Genomic DNA, 20,539 nt, shown 5'->3' with positions numbered 1-20,539 from the left:
AGACCCCAAAGAAAAGCATATGTAGGCAAATCATTGTCAAAATACCAAAAGCCAACCACGGGGAAATTCTGGCCTTCACAGATGAAACTGAACCTTACAGCTGACTTCTGAACTGAAATGATGGAAAGCATAAGACGATGGGACGGTCCTCAGCGTGAAAGCAAACAAAATGCCACAATTCCAAAGGTGGTTAAAAAGCCTTCAAAAGAAAAACTCTCTCGCAGATAAAGAAAAGCAAGGAGATTCTGTCCTCAGTGGATCTGTTCCTTAAGATAAACCTAGGGAGTGCTCTAGCCTGAAGGAGAATGGTCTCCAGTAGGAGCAGGGACCTGCATGAAGGAACGAATACAGCCTGAGAGGGCAAACATGCAGGTAAACCTGCACGAACACAGGCTGCCCCAAACAGGAACACTGACTTGTAGGACTTAAAGGACAGCAACACCAGCACAAAATGCAGAAAGAGCGGCTAATGGCATTAAAGTGTGCAATGCTCTTGCACTGCACGAAACTGGTACTACTACTTCTAACTGGATTCAGTGAGTTAGTGTCATGTTAGCCCTCTGCCAAGAAAGGGAAAAGAGCATGTCATTGACAAAGGAAGGAGATGGAATGATTAAAAGAAAAAAAAAATTAAGAGGACTAGGCGTGAGATAAAAAAGCAAAGTCAAGAAACAAATAGTAAGATGGAGGCTCACACACAGAGCAGGCTGCAGAGGTTGTCCTGGATGCTTCCCATCACAGCGCCTAGAGCTGCCATGGCTCTTGAAGAATGGACAAGGTGTGACAACATGGTGCCAGCTAGACCAGCAGAGCAGGCCAACACCTAACACCTGTCAGCTGGCCGGGAAATGCTGCGGTTGCCTGCAATCACTAGGCAGTCACTGGCACCTGGAATCCACTCTGCCAGGGGCCCCTGGAGCCAAATACTCACGCAGCCATCCCCGTTCTAGAATGAGGAGGCTGCTGAGGGGAGGAAGTGCTAGTCCTGGCCTCCAGCGGCATGACTAGGTCCAGAGCCCAGCTTTGCTGCTTTGGGGACATAGGAAGGATCATATATGGGAAAGTGCCTACACAGAAATCAAGGACACCAGTCTATCATGAGGCTATGTGGGGGTGGCACAACCTTTGGACATCATTCACTGAACAGTTTGCTGTCCTAGGGGACAGAGGCCTCCTCTCCCAGGAGGACCACCTTTCTACTCCATACTGCTGCCCCAGAAGTCCGTCCCCAGACCCTAAAGGCTATCTGCTGGACAGGAAGATGGCAGACCAAGATGACAGTCCAAGATACAGTCACAGAGGGCTGGGAACAAGCAGCTCAGCAAACACATGGCGCAGCCCACCAAGGCCCCACAAAACAACTCCCCCAGTGCAGCTGGGGTCACCAAGCAGACAGAAGGTGGTCCTTGTGTGGCCCACAGGGTGGCAGAGTACATCTGTTTCTATACAGCACATATCATGTGGCAGGGCCACCCAGGACACATCACAACACTTGAGGCCTAGCCAAAGAACTGCCTCGTTCCTCCTCTCCCTTTGTCTTTTCAATCTGTCTTGTACACAAGCTTGGGACTATATACTAGTGAGCCCTGGAATCCCGGGCAGCAGGGAACCTGGCCTACCTTAGTCACCTCTGCAGCCCTTTCTGCTCAGTAGTAGACAGGGAGCAGACGGGCTAAGACGGGGTCCAACTTCACAGGCCTTTCCTATAACACAGGAAGTGTGAGAAGATTCCTGGTGCTCAGGCGCCAGAAGGCAAAGAGTGCGAGAGCCATGCCAGAGAAAGACCAGAGCCTTCAAGCCAGTCTGTCCTGTTCCCAGGATGGAAAAGAGCACGAGTCCTGTGCCAGGTGCTCTGGAGAACGCAGACACCAGAGCCCCTTCCAGGAGCTTACCCTCAAACCCTGCTCACGTACACTCCGGCCCACATCATCAGTAGAATCCACATGGCCAAAGGGATGATGGAGCCACTCTCTGAGCTTCCTCAGAATGAACACCAAGCTGTTCTGTTGGACGAAAAAGAGCAAGTGTGCGTAGAAACATGTGTGTAAGGAGAGGTCACACGTCAGCACTTCTGAGCTGACACAGCATATCTGTGTGCAACCTGCCTCTGGAGGGGGCCGAGAAGCTGGTCCCAAAGGTGGGCTCCCAAGTGGGAAGTTGGGAGTGCAGGAAGATATTTTTCCCTGTGCACTTATTAATATTGTTTGAACTCTGAATCTCATGAATTCCTCACCTACTCACAAAGCTATAGCCATGAGATGGATAATTTTATAACCTTTGAAAATAACATTTGCAAATGATTATTTTGAATATGAAACAGAAAATTCACAAAAGTGCTGACACAGAAGTGTTCATAGCGATGATTCTAAGAGTGATTTTCTGTGGCTTCCAGAATCTGCCCAGAAACAACCGAGTGAACAAAAGGAAACACGAGGCGGAAGGAGCCGGAGGGGGCACGTAAATGAGGCTGCCCTCCAGGGGCAGGGCAGGGCAGGGCTCTGTACCAGGCAGCCCCAGCACTGAGTTCCAGCTGCCCCGTCTCTGTGGCCAAGGGCCAGATTACCCACTAGCCAAAGGAAGCAGAGATCAAGTCATGCTTTTGGGGCTTCCTGCCTTAGAGCCCAAGAGACAGAGGGCAGTTTGGTGAGTTCCAAGGCTTCTAGGACATCAAATGCCCTGTGCCACCCACCGTCCCTTCCTTGTCAGCAGGCATTATCTGAGCTGAGGCTCACTATCTCTCCACAGGAGGCAGATGTCCAATTACCCATGATCCAGGGCCCACAGGGTCTCCAAAACAAGTCTAAACTTCACGTGGTCCCAACCCCACAGTTGGCTCACTCAGCAAATGTCCCCCACCCCAGCTCTCAGTTACTACAGGAACCAGCCTTACTGCCACACAGAAGGCGGACTCTGGAGTGTCCTTTTAAATTGGGGAAAACAGGAGGGCAGGCACTGTGGCATAGGGGGTTAAGCTACTGCTTGGGACACATGCCTACCATATCAGAGTGCCTGGGATAGAGACCTGCTTCCACTTCCAATTTAGCTTCTGCTAACATGCCTGGGAGGCAGCAAGTGATGGTTCAAATACTTGGGTCCCTGTCACCTACATGGGAGACCTGGATGGAATCCCCAGCTGCCTGTTTAGACATAGCCCAAGCTTTTATGGGCATCTGGGGAGTGATCCATGGGATGGAAGATCTTTCTCTGTTTCTCCCTTTATCTATGTTACTCTGCATTTAAAATAAATAGATAAAGAAATAATTTGAAAACAAATAAATAAAATGTAAGACATATCCTTTTACATTTCCTATGTGGCTTCCTCCCTGGGGAGCTTAGAAGACCGGCTGGTAAGCACTGCAGGCTGCCTCAAGGCCAGCTGCAGGGGCTCCAGGCAAGGACCAGTCAGGGAGATTTGGGGGAAATCACCTCTTGGGGTGTTTTCACACCTTCCATATATGCCACTGAGGGGAAGGGGGTGGGGAAACTTGATCTCTGTAAACCCAGGAGAAAAGTTCTAGAATGTTTAAATGAAAGAAAGCTTGGAGATGAGGTATCTGATCCAAACCCTTCACTGGCAAATGGGCCTCAGAGACAGTCTACCCTACTCATGGAGGCGTCATGGCCCCTGACCACTTCACTCATTCATCTTCCACACGGCATCAGCCTCTTTTTTCACCATAGATTCCCCCCACCCCCACCCCCGGACTCCTGGAGACAGGCAGACAGAGGACAGCACAGGCAGTCCCACATGGCCTGCTCCTGAGAATAAGTCTCATGCCCACAGCCCTGCGCAGGGGCAGAGCGGGAACTGGAGTGAGGCTCTCCTCACAGAGAGAAACCACAGTGAAAACCAAGCACAGCATGCACCTGCAGGGGCCTGGAAGCCGGCACTGGCCAGAGAGACCAGCATCTCTGACCACAGAGCGCTTTCATTTTTAATATCCAGAGTACAAAGAGAGCCAGGAGCTCTTCCAGGACACCCCCTCCCCACTTGCCAAGAACCCTCGGTCTGCTTTAGGTTTGGCACATGGAGGCCCACCCGACACTCCAGGATAAACAAGGCCTCACTTGCTGATGCCAGAGCCAGGCCCTCAAGAACCACGCCAATGAGAAAGGCATGCCAACAAGGGAGAGAACCCAGCCCAAGCAGCACACAAGGCTGTTCCAGAGGCTGATCCGATGGTTTCCTTCATGATCCAATGACATATTCAGACCCCAGAACCCAGTAATTACACTCTGGACAAAGAGTAGCAAAACAGGGATAAGCAAAATGAAGTGTTCTACAGACAACAAGCTCTAGTGACATAATTTCTAACAGTCATGAAGTGAATCCCTCTGGGCTCTTCAGGCAGGGTCCCCCAGAGTATGCGGCCAACAGAGGGGAACAGCTCAGTGCACACAGCACCTGGCTGCAAGGGCAGAAAACAAGTCAGGTGCAGATCAAGCACAAGATCAGTACAGAATGTAGACACTGGAAAGAGGCCATGGAGGGACATTTTCATTTGTGGCTGTTTGACACTTTCCTTTCAGATCCTTGATGGTCGGCATTACAACAAACAAATTTTTGAAGAGCCCCATGGCTTCCCCACCACAGACAGAAGAAACTGTCCTCCAGCAGTCCCCCAGCAAGATGGCTCTGGGCGCAGGGGCAGACACAAGTCAGTGAAAGCACTCTCATCTTCTCCCATCCAGCTACCCCAGGCCTCCTGTCCTGACTGCAGGGAAGACAATGGTCAACTGGAAAACAAGGCCAAGAACTGACCACACGAAGGCCAGGGCTACCTCAGAGCCCCAGGGGGTAGACAAGGCCTCCTCAGTTTCTGGAACAGGGGTGGGTGCTCTCGCATCCTGCCCACCCCACTCACAGGCCATCACAGATGGGACAAAGTCATGTGAGCAGAAGCACCCTGCACACACTGCCTCTCCAGACCTCAGATGTGAACAGCAGCCCGAGATTCCCTGGTGTGTCTGAACTGAGTTAAGAGCCAGAGCCAGAAGCCAAACCCAAGTGTCTGGCCCGGAGGCAGACCCCACTGAATCCCCTCTGCTGTGGAGGATGAGGGCCACCTGGCAGAGCGCCTGGAGGCCCTGCCCCACTCAGCCAGGCCTCTGGGCACTTTGTGTTCCCCAAGGAAAGAAGCCCTCAGGCTGCCACCCCAGCGGAGGCCAGCCCACCACATCATCCTGGCCACTATTCCTCCTCTGTGGAATCTCCTAGTTGCCAGCAAAACCCTTCTTTAGCCCCTAAAATCACAGAATCACAAGTGTTCGAGGCAGAGGGGGCTTCAGAAATAATACAGTTGGGCCCTGGTCTTAAAACAGGGAGTCCAGAAGAACCAGAGCCAGCGGGGGTGAGACTGCATGGGAGTCTCACCAAGACATGTGACAGCTACAGCACCCATGTTCACCCAGCTGTGTCAGTGTGAGGCCCACCAAAAGCCCCTGAGGGGTGGTTTACAATCAACCAGCAGCTGTTCCAAGCAATGCCCAGGTCCAGGAATTAGTCAAACGTGGCCCCTGCACAGTGGCTGCTGCCATCACATCTGGGGCACACAGTCGCTACCATCCTCCCCTCCCCTTGATGCTTCAGAACCTGACCTAGGTCCTCTCAGGCAAGAAGTCAAACTCCGCACCCTGCCCATCTGAGCACCCAAAGCTAATGGGCCTTTAAAGAGTTAGAAATAGCTGATAGACTAAAAAATCAATCATGATATTCTCGAAGAAATACTGAGCAGCTCCAGAGAATTTCATAGAAGTACATTTACCAAAAGATAGACATGATACATTCTATGAAAGAGGCTGTAAAATAGCAGGATAGGGTTGGGCACTGTGGCACAGCAGGTTAGGCTGCCACTTTTGACATCTGCATCTGAAATTTGACTGCTTGGGATTCAGGCCTGTCTGCTTAGGATCCAGGTTCCTACAAATGTGCACCTTGGAAGCCAGGAAGTGATGGCCAAGTAACTGAGTCCCTGCCACTCACGCAGGAGACCCAGATGGAATTCTGGGCTCTTGGTTTCAGCCTGGTCCAGCCCTGTCTGTTGCAGGTTACTGGGGAGTGAAACAGCAGACAGACGATCTCTTTCTCCCCCTGTCACTCTGCCTTTCTTTAATTTCTTCTTTGTTTTTCATGAAGCATTTTTTTAAAAAAATATTTATTTATTTATTTGAAAGAGTTACACAGAGAGAGGAGAGGCAGAGAGAGAGAGAAAGAGAAAGAGAGGTCTTCCATCCGATGGTTCACTCCCCAACTGGTTGCAACGACCAGAGCTGCGCTGATCCAAAAGCCAGGAGCCAGGAGACTCCTCCAAGTCTCCCACATGGTGCAGGAGACCAAGGACTTGGGCCATCTTCTACTGCTTTCCTAGGCCATAGCAGAGAGCTGGATCAGAAGCGGAGCAGCCGGGTCTCTAACTGGCATCCATATGAGATGCCAGCGCTGCAGGCCAGGGCATTAACTCACTGTGCCACAGTGCTGGCCCCACTCTGCCTTTCAAATAAATAACTAAAAACAACAAGGGGCCAGCCCTGTGGCCTAGTAAGTTAAACCACCACGTGCAATGCCAGTATCCCATATGGGTGCCAGTTCGAGCCCCACCTGCTCCACTTCCCATCCAGATCTTTGCTAATTTGCCTAGGAAAGCAGCAAAGGATGGCCCAAGTGCTTGGGCCCCTGTGCCCATGTGAGAGACCCAGAAAAAGTTCTTGGTTCCTGGCTTCTGTTGGGCCCAGACCTGAATGTTGTGTCCATTTGGAGAGTGAACCAGCAAATGGAAGTTTTCTCTCTCTCCCTCTCTGTAACTCTTTCTTTTCTTTTCATTTTTTTAAGAATTATTCATTTATTTGAAAGGCGGAGTTAGAGAGTGGCAAAGGCAGAGAGTGAGAGAGATCTGCCATCCTCTAGTTCACTCCCCAAACGGCCACAATAGTTGGAGCTGGGACAATCTAAAGCCAGGCACCTGGAGCTTCTTCTGGGTCTCCTACATGAATGTAGGGGCTCAAGGACTTGGTCCATCTTCCACTGCTTTTCCAGGCTGTAGCAGAGAGCTGGATTGGAAGTGGAGCAGCCAGGACTTGAATCAGCACCCATATGGGATGCAGGCGCTGCGGGCCACGATGCTAGTCCCTCTGCCTTTCAAATAAATAAACAAATAAACCTTTAAAAAACAAAACAAAAAGGCAGGATACGTACAGATCCATGTGAATCTGTATTTTCTAACTTCTCTATTAAATAAAATACAATTTATGGACTTTACGTACTAATTTTATTTTCAAAGAGGAAGAAGAAAAGTAAAGATTTATGGAGTTAAGCTGAGTCCCAAAGGCCCCACAGGATGAGAACAGTTCACTTCCAGATGGCAGGGAACAGGGGTCTGCACAGTCCACTGCTCCTCTCCCTCCTGGGGCCCACCTACCCACAGACCACTCCGGGAGGTGGATGGTGCTCACATCCATCAGGCTGCCCTGGGCTGCAAAGTGTCAGCTCCTGCTGCTGGCCACTGGAGCCATGCCTCTCTTCACCACAGCTGCCTGGCAGCCCTGCTGCCTAACAACCAAGCCCAGCCAAGAGGGCATGTGGAATAGAGACCACTACAGCTCCCCATCAAGGGCAAGTATGGGGCAGAACCGTGCCTGGCCTGCCCTGGGAGCCTGCAGGTTGTGGGCAGCGATGGCTTCAGTCCCGCCTGTGACAGGAAGTTGGGTGAGCTCACAGTTCCCTCCCTGGCTACACATCAGATAGGCACTCGGGAAGGTCTTGGTGCCAGCTCCACTCCCTTCCACTTGTCACTTCACCTGCCCAAACTGTGGTTTCCTCACCCAGAAACACAGACACCACCCAGCCCCAGAGCAAGGAAGATGTCAAAAGCAGAGCTTTGGAAGCACTCAAGATCACAACAAACGGGCTATTAGGACCCACCTGTGCCCTCCTCAAACAGAAGGGCTATCCCCAGTGCCAGCCACGGCAAATGGGTTTCACCACTTCCTCAAGCCTGTGCTCTCTTGACACGTTCTCCCACATTTCCAGGCTAGTCCTGGAGCAGGTGTCTCCGATCTGCAGCTTCAGCACCCGCATGGCCCACACCTGGGACATCCTGGGCCTGGAGCAAGGCTAGGGTAACTCAGGAGGTGTGGGTGGGAACCACCCTGGATGTACCGAGTGGAGTAATGTGGGTTGGAACAAGCTGACATCACAGATTGGCCACACACCCTGGAGCACAGACCCACCCCTGGGATCCAACTCGCAGAGGGGAGGAGGCCTGGCATTTGGCAGACTAAAAGGTTTGGGCTCTGGGCCAGACCTCAGCCTCAGCTGGGGTGGGACCTCTCTCTAGAGGAGGGTCATGTACACATCGAGTTGGGGAACAGGTTTTCCATCCCTGAAGAAGGAAGGCCAGTGTCCTGGTTTCTTTTGCAATATGTGTTACCCACCCTAGGACAAACCACTGTCCCTCAAGGTGACCAACTGCCCCAGCTGGGTGTAGATCTCTCTCCAAAGCCAGAGAGGTGGCAGTTGTGGGGGTTGGGGGCTTGGAACTTGCTCCGTACGTCAGGTACTTGACAAGACACACACCCCTCCTCCTACGCCACATAGAGTGTACAACATCTCTCCTCTCCACGCAGCCACAACCCAACAGCCCCTCCCACAAGGCAGGGCCTCTAGGGCTCACATCAGGCACCCTGCCAGCAGGAAGTGACTGAGCACTTAAAAAAACAACAGCAGCTGACAAGAGGGCCCTCTCTGCAGGTCGGCCTTCTGGGGCACCTCTTCTTAGGCAGTGAACAAGCGGCTGGAGGACAGGGGCTCCCTTAGGCACGAGTCACTGGCACCAGAGTTAGCTACAGAAGGATGGCTCTGGGAAGCAGGGGCTCTCCTGGAGGTGGGAACACTTCTTGCCTCCCCAGACGGCCAGGTATGGCCTGGGCTTGTCAATCTGCTGGGGCCCACTCCCATCAGATGGGGATTGGGCAGGATTTACCCAAGGAGAGTACTAAACATTTTCAAAGGAACTGTGTGATCTGTAGATTCAAGGCAACTGTAATCAAAATCCCAGCATGTTTTTAAAAAAGTGGATCATTAATTTATAGTGAAAGGCAAAAGAGTTAGAAAAAGGTCTCCTTGGGCAGCGGGGCAGGAGCAGGTGGGTGACTTCAGATGGCTGAAGAGGAGTGGGCCCTGGGGTACCTGCCTCCAACATGATGATGGGTCTTCCCACTTCCTAGGTTAGACAACCGCATCTGCAAAATGAGGCCTCTCTACCCATCTCCAAGGATGGGTCCCCAGTTACATATGCTTATTTCTACTCTCATCCATCTGCCTCCGTGTTTTCCACATGAAAGTTCACTGCGCTCTCAGTAAAGTCGCCCAGAGTCTTCCTTCTCCCCCAGAGCCCCAGCCCTGGTGGGAAAGCAGCTGTGGCATTTGCTTTAGTCATTAGGTGAAACAAGTTCTAGTCTTCTACCCGTCTTTCAGTTGAAGATATTAAGGGTGACCGAGGGCATGTGACTGGGCCAGGCTCAGAGGGCTAATGACTGGCAGGACCTGGCCTCAAACCTGAGATTGAATCCCAAATCCAGAGCTTGCACCATTTGCCTAAATTCTGTAATTTCAGGGCCTGTTGCTAAACCAAGAATTGCTTCACAGTTATTAAAAATGTGCCTGATGGGCCGGCGCCGCGGCTCACTAGGCTAATCCTCCGCCTAGCGGCGCCGGCACACCGGGTTCTAGTCCCGGTCGGGGCGCCGGATTCTGTCCCGGTTGCCCCTCTTCCAGGCCAGCCCTCTGCTGTGGCCAGGGAGTGCAGTGGAGGATGGCCCAGGTGCTTGGGCCCTGCACCCCATGGGAGACCAGGGAAAGCACCTGGCTCCTGGCTCCTGCCATCGGATCAGCGCGGTGCGCCGGCCGCAGCGCGCCGGCCGCAGCGGCCATTGGAGGGTGAACCAACGGCAAAGGAAGACCTTTCTCTCTGTCTCTCTCTCTCACTGTCCACTCTGCCTGTCAAAAAAAAAAAAAAAAAAAAAAAAAAAAAAGTGCCTGATGAACCAGCTACACCAATCAGTAGAACTGGCCACCGGCCAAGAGTCTGTGCAGTGCCTACAGGGCCACTAGGTCTCTGAGGGACGCTGAGACCTGGAGGGTAACCGGGGCAAGAGAATCAGCTGACAGCAGCATGCAGGAAGCTGAAGCCAGGTGCTCACAGGCAGCAGGCCCTGGGTCATTTGGTGGTTAGAGGTCACAGCTGGGTGGCCATGTGGGCTGGGGCGGTTCAGGGAGGACTCTGGATCAAGGTGTGAGAGAAGGCACCAGGGAGAAGGAAAGTGGGCAGCTGGATCACAGGAGCTCCCAAGCTGGGCCCAGGTTTCAGGTACAGTTCTTTCTTTCTTTTCTTTCTTTTTCTTTTTCTTTTTATTTTTTTGACAGGCAGAGGTAGACAGTGAGAGAGAGACAGAGAGAAAGGTCTTCCTTCCGTTAGTTTACCCCCCAAATGGCTGCTATGGCCAGTGCGCTGCGCTGATCCAAAGTCAGGAGCCAGGTGCCTCCTCCTGGTCTCCCATGCGGTGCAGGGCCCAAGCACCTGGGCCATCCTCCATGCACTCCCGGGCCACAGCAGAGAGCTGGACTGGAAGAGGAGCAACTGGGACAGAATCCAGCGTCCCAACTGGGACTAGAACCTGGGGTGCCGGCGCCGCAGGCGGAGGATTAGATTAGCCTAGTGAGCCGCAGCGCTGGCCCAGGTACAGATCTTTCTAACCACCCTTGTGTCACTCCCTAGATAGGGCAAGGCTTAGGAGTAGGGGTCAAGGGGGTAGAGTGATGCCTGTGCATACCTCCCCAGTAAGAGGTTACATTACCCACCAGTTCACACTGCAGGTTCATAGCACTGGGTCTTTGCTAACCAAATTCTACCCTCCAGACCCCTGCTTCAACTCGAGAAGCATTTTCTCCATGAGGCCCTGGCTGCAGGCAGCCCAGAGCAGGCACCGCATTCCTCCCAGGGCACTTTAAAAGGGCTGGTGCCTACAGGGCTTCCATCTGCACCTACGTTCAAACCAGGTAACTGAAGCTGGCTGTTCTCTACTCTCAGGGGCAGGGCAAGCCGAGACGCTTGCTGGTCACTGAGTGCAGAGGTCACCCTTATCTCCCCAGAGGTAAAGGAGGCTGGGACCAGGACTGTGGCCCAGGGATCTCTGGAGTCTGTTCCTGATCCATAAACATCTCAGGAGTGCCTTTCCAGACTCAGCTGTATATAAAGGGAAGGGTTTCTGCTTCCTGGGACACAGCTGTTGCTCAGGGCGGAGGAAATCAAGGCCAGCTGCCCCTACAGACACAGTCTGGTCCCAGGCAGAGAGCTTTGGCTCAGAGCTGGCTGCAGGAGGGAGTCTGGGACCACTAGGACTCGGGCTCAGGAATGCCAGTCAGATCTGAAGGCTCTCCCAGCTTGAGGATCAGCCTCCCTGCTCTCCGAGCCCTAACACTTGCTCCTGCAAACAGTTCCCAGCATATCTGATGCAAAGCAGGTCAGGGCGCTCTGGGGAACCTGCCACCATGAGGGAGGGAGAAGTGCACACACTGTTTGGGCGACTTTGGTTGACTCAACCCAACACCGGTCTTTGGCAAAAAAATGATTAATATTAGAGAAGGATATGAAGCCGGAGGTGGGGGAAACACAGAGGAAAAAGAGGAGGCCTTTGAGCTGAGCTCTACATGAAGCCTGAGACGTCGAAGGAGTGTGAGTAGAGTGCAAAGGCAGAATGGGAGGGTCAGATGGAGAATGCAAACATCTGCCAGACAGCTAATGGACATGCAGAGAAGGCCCAACTAGTGAGAAGGCTGAGAAGTTCCTGTCTGAGCAGGGAGCCAGGGGAGGGAGAGACAGGAAGCAGGTGGAGTCTGAACACGGGGCTGGGAGGATGTAGAGACCTGGAGACCAGTGGGTGCTGGAGGACAGAGCAGCAGAGTGCTGCGCACCCAGAGTTGCACACAGGTTACCTGTGCTTCTCGCCTTCCTCCTCCTCTTCTCTAAGCTGCTTGGTTTTTGGCTCCCCCTCTTCCTTGTCCTGCAAAGAAAAGGAGAAAGCCACCTGCTCACATGAACGCTCTTGGGTCCAGTCAACAGTGCCTGGGGAAGTTAAGGGGTAACAGGAATTTTCAGGAGCCAGACACCCTGGCAAGGACCAGCTTGGTGCTCCAGCCTCTGCGTGGGGCACATGCCTGTTGCTTCTGACAGGGGCAGCACTACAGCCTCACTTCTCACCTCAAATTTAAAAATTCCTAATGCAGGCCGGCGCTGCGGCTCACTAGGCTAATCCTCCGCCTTGCGGCGCCAGCACACCGGGTTCTAGTCCCGGTCGGGGCGCCAGATTCTGTCCCGGTTGCCCCTCTTCCAGGCCAGCTCTCTGCTGTGGCCCGGGAGTGCAGTGGAGGATGGCCCAGGTGCTTGGGCCCTGCACCCCATGGGAGACCAGGAAAAGCACCTGGCTCCTGGCTCCTGCCATCGGATCAGCGCGGTGCGCCGGCCGCGGCGGCCACTGGAGGGTGAACCAACGGCAAAAGGAAGACCTTTCTCTCTGTCTCTCTCTCTCACTGTCCACTCTGCCTGTCAAAAAAAAAAAAAAAAAAAAAAAAAAATTCCTAATGCAGCCCACTCCCAGGCACATGGTGGCCCTCAGAGGAGACCAGCTGGAAGACTTCAGTGGTGAGAAATGGAGCTGGTAGGGCTGCAGCCACCAGCCACCTTCATGGGTCTGGATGGATCTACCTGCTGAGCTGAGAGAGGTGCAAGGTGTGGGCTGGGGGTGGGGAGGACAGTCAGCAACCAGGACAGGAGGAAGAGCTTGACCTGACTTCCTACAGAGCCAAGTACCTCTCGGGAAATATCTACTTGGTTTTCTTTGGGAATAACATAATTCAATGCAGGATCAGGCTTGAAACAAAACTCACTGCCCAGGCTTGCAATGTACAAAAGCTATTTCAAAAGGACCATGGAAAAATTAAGTTGAAAGATAAGTTTATTTTGGTGGAAAAAATCTGAAGTCCACACATAGCTTTTGCATTATACACATTTTCCACAAGCAGTCTGAAAACCCATTACGCTCAGAGAGACAGAGGTGTGAGGAATCACAGTTTCTATGAGAAAAATCATTTCCGCTAAATCTGGTTCCTTCCAGCTCCTGCATTTTTTTTTTAAGTCTAGAGAAATCATGTGCATCTCAGCCTTGACATGGTATACCTTCCAGGTGTATCTTCCAGGGGCACCAAGGGCCACAACAGAAGGAAACTGCCGTGCTGCTTCCACCTGCCTCAGACAATGCCGCTCCTAGGCTTGCTTTCACCCTCTCTATATTCTCATCGTCACTGCATCAGCCTGTCCTGTGGGCAAACTGTCCTGCAGGGCATGTACGTACACTTGTGCATTCAAATGCATGTGACAGCGCCGCAGCACCCCACGTGGACTGTGAGGCCCCGGCCAGAGCCATCGGGGTCTCCCTGCATGCCAGGGTTGCCGCTCTAGAAGGCGTCCATCCCCTCACTGCATTGCAGGCAGCCTCTGGTCAGCCGGGACGGTCAGTTCTGAGGAGGTATCCGTCAGCTCCTTCCTCAGGCCACCTGCTGTGGCAGATACAAGGACAAGCTGGTGCTACATAAAAACTCTAAGTAAACAGCTGCTGGGACTATGCCTGCTGGAAGCTGTGCACGCCTGACAACTGCCTTCCTGGAGTGGCATTTGCTCGCCAGTAAAAACCCTGCCATTTGTTGGCCACACAACCTCCCTTTGGGGGTGGAGACCCTCAAACCAGGCTGGAGGTCGGCCTGAGAAAGCCTCCTGCAATGTGGAGAGGGCAAGGTTCTCCCCTCATCCCCGGCTGCCCAGTCTCACAGGGATGAGGCAGCAGGAACAAAACAACTGATCCAGTGACAGCAGTTCTTGGCGGGGCAGGCAGAGTACAAGTGTTACAGAACTGAAGATGGGATGGGCAGGGTGGGAGCAGGGAGCATGGCTCGAGCTGAAGAACCCACACGGGTTGGAGTGGCAGGGGGTGAAGCTGAGTGTCAGGTAAGGTTGCCAGGCAGGCAGGGGCCCATGACAGAGGGCTCTAGCTGGCATTCTGAGGCAGTGGGAGCCAGAGGTCTGGGGAGAGGCTGCTGACTTCTGCCCAGCAAGGCAGGTTGGGGACGCAGACACACGGCTGGTGAGACCCAAGAGGGAAGGAAGAGCAGAGTACCGTTGCTTGGCTGAGAGAGCAGTTCGGCCTCTCTGTGTGGCTCCCATGCTGCTGGGACTTGCGCGGGCCTTCTGACGCACCCTCCCTTGATACAGGATGCCCATGGAAGAAGCCAAAAGCTGGACCATTCAACAGAGTCTGCTTCCACCACCAGCCAGCAGACTCCCTGAAGGCCAGAGGTGCCTGCCTCAGTGGCGGGGGGTGCCCATGGTGATTAAGACAGAGGTAGAGGAGCAGCAAGGGCTGCCAGGCCCCCACCTCCACAGGAAGGCTTTTTTCTGTAGGGCCTCTGTTAACCTGACCACCTGGCAGAAGAGGGCAGCAACTGCAGGAAAGGGATCAACCACAGCAAATTCCAGGCCCCTTCCCAGCCCTTGAACAAGGTCACACTCACCCCCACCACTGCCACCACCCTCCTAGGAATGCTCAAGTGCCTTGGCAAAGGCCAAGTTATTCATTAATAAGTGAAAAAACACCCAACTGTTTAAACGACATTTAAAAAAAAAATGCTAGACAGTTTGGTGTGCAGGGTGCGGCACCAGCTCAGCAGGCAGCCTGGGAAAGCGTGCAAAGAGAGAAAGATGTGCACCTGTGACAGGACGAGGGGCGTTCCTGCCTTCCTGTCAGAGAGTGGTTCACAGACACACTGCTTGACAAGCTGCAAGAGTGCATGTGAGACACAAGGTTGGGTGTCAGGGTGTTCAGGTGAGAGGCCAGTGTGAGTTGTGCAAAAACAGCAAGAAAAACAGCTCCTGGGAGATCCTGGTCCAGGTTACCAGGCCTGGGAGGGTGGCAGCAGGTGCAGACCAGCCCTGAAGCCCACCTTTCTTCTGAGGAGAGCTCCCAGGACAGCCTATCCAAGGGCCTCAAGTCAACCAAGGAGGAAACTCAGGAAAGGAAAAGATCTGCTCCACGTCACAGAATCTGCCGGTGGTGGCTGCAGCTCAGGATCAAGGTCCTCCCAATCCTGGCCGTGCATTCTTGCCAGTGAGTCAAGAGATGGCCTATCAAGGGTGGCACCACATTTCTAAAAAGAGCTCTGATCTCAGCCGCCTTTCCTGTGCACTCACATGGCTCAGCCCCAGCCCAGGCCCCAGTGCACACCAGCAGGGAAGCAAGGCAGGCACTGCTGCACAGCCTCCCGGGAGCCGAGGCACCTGGCCCATCCTGAGACCCCGAAACCAGATTCCCTCCACACCTCCCAAACCCCACACCTCCGAGCCCTCTTCTCCACTACTTCCCTCCTCCTCAGGTCCCCACAGCAACTTAGTCCCCATCAAATCCCCTCCCTCCTTGCCAGCTAGCCCCTCTACTCCAGAGAATACAGCTCTGCATGTCTCCCTCTTTCCTCTAAGTCTCTCTCCATCTTACCTACCCATATCACACTCCACCCCCTCAAAGCTCTTACTGGGTCCCCTCACCCCAGAACAAGTCATTCTCAACCCTACATGCCTGGGCTGAGGGTGCAGCACCCCACCCCCTTACTCTTCACACTGGCTTCTGTCCAGAACACCCTGATTTGTCTCAAATCCTGAAACATCCACCCTAATAACCCCCTTATACAGCCCACTGTCTGGCCACTCCTAGAGAGCAGCTCAAAGGCTGTCTCCCCAAGGGCAGCCTTCTGAGATTCCTGGGCAGTGGGCCCAGTGCACATCAGAGCCTGTGATGCAGGTCACTGGTTATTCCTGTTCACAGCCAGGCCTCTCAGTGTACGCATCTCTTGTGCCTCCTCAAGGCCACGCCTAGACTTTGGCTACACAAACCTCCCTCAACTCTCTTTTTTTTTTTTTTTTAAGAAAATACTAATTTATTTCAAAGGCCAAGATACTGCTGGCTCACTCCCCAAATGGCTACAACAGCTAGTGCTGGGCCAGGCCAAAGCCAGAAACTTTTCCGGGTCTCCCACATGAGTGCAAGGGCCCAAGCACTTGGGCCATCTTCTGCTGCTTTCCCAGGCACATTGGCAAGGAGCTGGATCAGAAGTGGAGCAGCCAGGACTTGAACTGGCAACCATATGGGATAGTGGCACTGCAAGCAGAGGCCTAGCCTTCTACACCACAGTGCCGCTGGCCCCACCTTCCTCAACTCTTGCTGAGTTTAGCTGCTAGTCTCCACCACCACCAGAAGAGTCAAACCCCGAGGTGTGCTGGTGGCCACAGAGTGGGAGAGGCATGACCTGCACAGGGGTCCTTCCCACAGCCCACCTGCCCGCTCCTGGAGGCAGTCCTACACTACCAACCACAGCTGGGTCTCCACACCCAGGGCCCGTGCCCCTGCCTCCTCACCTCCCTCAAGAGGCTACAAAAGGCAGGAGCCTCTGAGGGGGACTTTGGGGATCTGAAACTCAGCCCTGCCCAAAACAGCCTTGACCAACCTCTTCTCTAATGTCTGAAATCCTTTACCAGGGACAAAACTTTTACAAATAAAATTAAAAATTGTGCAGGGTTGGTATTTTGTTCCCTAAATACTCAATGAAGACTTCAGTGAAGCCATCTTGGCCAGAGGTTTTCCTTGCAAGAATATTTTAGATACAGGACTATATAGATTCTCTATTTCTTCTTGAGTAAATATTATTAATTTTTGTTGCTTCAAGAATATTTGTGTCACTTGAGTTACTAAATTGACTTATATTACCCCTTCCATGGTTGGCAAGGTCTGTGGTGATGTCCACTGGCATTGGCAATCTGTCTTTCCTCTTTCTCAGACCAGTCGGAGGTTTAGCAACCCCGAATGTGCGTCTCCTGTCCTCAGACTCAAGCACACCTGCACACCTGTTTCCGGATGAACATGAAACGTGGAACAGTATCAACGGTACTGCTTCCTAAATGTGGGGCACCACCAGAAGCTCAGTCAACAACCAGATGTGGGAGAGAGGGAGAAGGGAGGCTGCTGCATCTCCTGCTGCCCCTTGCCATCCAGACCAAGATTAGGGTTCCTCTTCCATTGCACAGCTCCAAATCCACCAAGTCCCCTTTGTGTGGCTCAAGGATAAAGGAAACAGAACCCTGCCCTTAAGGACCTCCAGGCTACCCAAGGGAGCAGACTTGGGAAGTATAACCCTGAGTACAGAGGACAGTGTTTTATAGGAATGGTGCTGCATAAGGGCTGTCAGGGAAGAAGTAATTCTTAAACTCAATTCTAAGCACACAGTTGGGGTGGGGGGTGGGGTGGTTACCAGGTGGCTAAAGAAGGCAGAACATTCCTGGGAGGGGTGACTGCCTGGCAAGGACTGAGAGCAGAGCAAGGGCACAGCCAGGACCTGCAGAACAGACCCACAGAGGTCAGGAGAGCGGAGATGACAGCCTTCCCTCTGGAGCAGTGGCAGGGCTGAGGCTGGCCTGGGGCCAACACTATAGAGGGCACTCAGGCAGCCAATCAGATGAGCTGTAGAAGAGAGGGAGCAACCAGAAGTCAGGTGAGATGCTCACTCCCAACCCACTGCTGTTGTGTTTGAAGGGTGGATACAGTTAAAAATGAGGGCTGGGAACTGACATTAGGGATAGGCGCAAAGCTAAAGGGCTTCAGCTGAGGGAATAAGGAACAAATCAAGAAGCAGATGCTGAATTATTCTTCCAGCCATTACTTTAATCCTAATCACCCCCCTCTCTTTAGGAATCAAACCCCTCCCTAACAGTAAAAACAATAGGCCACCAGTGACACTGAACTTATCAGTATGCAGATTTTGAAGATTCTTACTTCCCAAGGACTATCCTGAGGCTCCTCCCTTCCAGCAAGGATAAGAGGCAGGATAGGGCTAGGAGAAAGATTCCAACTTGTGATCCAGGTTCCTCCCACCTGAAGCAGCTGGGCAAGAACAGGAACTGCAGGTGCAAAGCCCTCTTCCTCCTTAGTTCTAGGTGTGCCTGCTCTGCAGCCATCCAGGGAAATCAAGGCCTCAAAACCCCAGTCCCCCAATAAAGGGAGAAGCAGGCCCCAGTCTGAGCCTTTCCACCTCTGACTTGAGCCCTATATCAGAGCAAGATGGGCACCCAAAATGAGCAGACAATGCCAGGGGCAAATCTGGCCCATTCTGTCACTACTCCTGTTGCTTATCCTCAGAGCCAGAGCAGCCCAATGCTAGGGTGGAGGGACTTCCTGTCAGGAGCTGTGTTCTTGGGCACTCAGTGGGTAGGGCAGTCCTGGGGTCGGATTCATCCTGAGATGGAGCGATAAGTCCTGGGCTGAATGCCACCATGCCTGGGACCAGTTCTGCTGCCCAGAGCCTGGGGAGGGCTAAGGAGGTCCTGACTCTCCCAGGCTAATGCAAACCCACTGGGCTATAGCACTGCCCATCCAAAGTCCCTGCACTCAATCTGCTGCTGGGAAGGCCTGCCTGAGTGGTCATGCTGTCTGCCCAACAGGCTGTAAGCTCTTCAAAGGCAGTCACTTGTCTTACCCATCTGTTCCCACAGACCCAACGCTGACTACAGCAGCTACATCTATGAATCAGAGCCCAACAGGGAAATTCAAGTTCCCTATCATCTGGGTTGTGTGGCCCTGGGCAACTTCCATGACCTGCCGGGCTTCAGTTTTCCCATCTGTGGGAACAAAGACAATCACAATGACTTCACAGCACTGTTACAAGACAGGAAATGAGGAGGGAGGAAGCAGAAAAGCCTGCAGCTTGGGTGGACAAGGCAGCAGAGCCTGGGCGGCAGCGAGATGAGGCCAGAACAGGAAGGAAGAGCTGCAGAAAGTGAGTGGGAGCCATGAGCCAGAAAGCTCACACCCTGGAGGTCACACTGGGCTTTCACTTCCATGGCAGTTCTCAGCAAGCAGACAGGGCAGTGTCACAATGCCCACTGTAGCAAGGCATCAGAGGACCCATCAGACCACCTGTGCAGGGTGCCTGCTCCTCCCACTCAGGTCTAAGTGGGGCAGGGGGGCTGGAGTGAGCCAAGAGCCAGGGCTCTCCCTCGGGTGCAGGCACTCCCCAGAGCCTGGGGAACAGACAGAACAAAGCACAGGCTGCAGGCGGGGCAGCAATAGGCTGGAGATAAGAGGGAGATAAGAGCGAACTAGGCCAGCAGTGGCGGACAGAACAGGCTGTGGGGAGACAGGGAGGGGTCAGAAACCACTGAGGTTCTGCCAGTGACTCACTCTGACAAAAGAGGTGCTGGTGATAGGGGACAAACAGAAAGGGCGAGGCAGCTTTCAGGCAGCCCAGGGCTGAGGCCTGACGCCTGGATTCTGACGAAGGCAGCTGTAGACAAAGGCAGAGCAGCCAGGGCCTGTCCAGGTATCCCAGAGTGGAAAAGAGGCCCCACTCCTCGCAGAAGAGGGGCAGGGATGGCCTCTCCGTCCACCCCCATTCCGAGGCCAGGCCACAACCAGAGCCAGCACAGCTCCTTGTGGTACCCATTGCACAGCCTTGCCCCCGGGACTGCTGATTTCCTTCGTGTGTCAAGGTAGGGAGCAAACCCTGAGCTAACTTTGGTCCTATTCTTGCCACAAGTGGCAACGGGGAAACCACCCAAATGCTCAAAGGAGGCAGCAGGTAACTGCTCCAGAAGATTTTCTTAATTTATTCAACAAGGGACTGCAAAAAGTTTGTGGAAAATGGGATGAAAAGATGTTTATTTTGATGCAAAAACACTGAAATCTGGGGCCAGCGTTGTGGTGCAGTGGGTTAAGCCACAGCCTACAGCACCGGCATTTCATATGGGCAATGGTTCAAGTCCTGGCTGCTCCATTTCCGATCCAGCTCCCTGCTAATGTGCCTGGGGAAACAGTGCAGGATGGCCCAAATGCTTGGGCCCCTGCACTCACGGAGGGAGACCTGGAAGAAGCTCCTGGCTCCTGGCTCCGGCCTGGCCCAGCCCCAGTTTCTGCAGCCATTTGGGGAGTGAACCAGCAGATAGAAGATCTCTCTGCGTCTCTCCCTCTCTGTTTCTCTAACTCTGCCTTTCAAATAAATAAATATTTAAAAAAAAAAGACATTTTGAAATTCATCCATAGTTTTTTCATGATAAGCATTTTCCACAAACTTTTTGAAGCCCCCATGGGCTTCAAAAATGTTTCAGAAATGTTAAATCAAGGTAATTAACATAACTATCACTCCCATGGGGGAGTGATAGTTATGTTAATTACCTTGATTTAACATTTTTAAAGCATACATATTGTACATATCAAACTATGACACTGTGTCCTATAAATACATACAATTTTTATCTGTCAATTAAAAGTGACCAGTCTTGTCCCTCAGGGGTGACAAGTGGCAGTGGGCTGGAAGAAGAGATACCACATCTGTGAGATTTCCTTACAGAATCCTTAAATCTACTCCACCACAAAACTTATGCAGTGGAAGTCGGAT

General features: G+C 52.9%; 1 protein-coding gene across 4 annotated transcripts in view; it reads right to left on the bottom strand.

The window, feature by feature from the left end:
* Window positions 1–20,539, bottom strand: part of CCDC12 (coiled-coil domain containing 12) — a 72,050-nt gene that overhangs the window by 22,953 nt on the left and 28,558 nt on the right. For all 4 annotated transcript variants that reach the window (XM_070050931.1, XM_002713330.5, XM_051852521.2 and 1 more), the window contains exon 3: window positions 11,990–12,057. In XM_070050931.1, coding sequence (XP_069907032.1) covers window positions 11,990–12,057 — 68 coding nt within the window. The remainder of the gene's footprint in view (window positions 1–11,989; window positions 12,058–20,539) is intronic.

Source organism: Oryctolagus cuniculus, chromosome 10, assembly GCF_964237555.1.
Source record: "Oryctolagus cuniculus chromosome 10, mOryCun1.1, whole genome shotgun sequence".
Taxonomy (NCBI): domain Eukaryota; kingdom Metazoa; phylum Chordata; class Mammalia; order Lagomorpha; family Leporidae; genus Oryctolagus; species Oryctolagus cuniculus.
The sequence above is the reverse complement of the archived record's forward strand: the minus strand, read 5'-3'. Positions and strand labels throughout refer to the sequence as shown.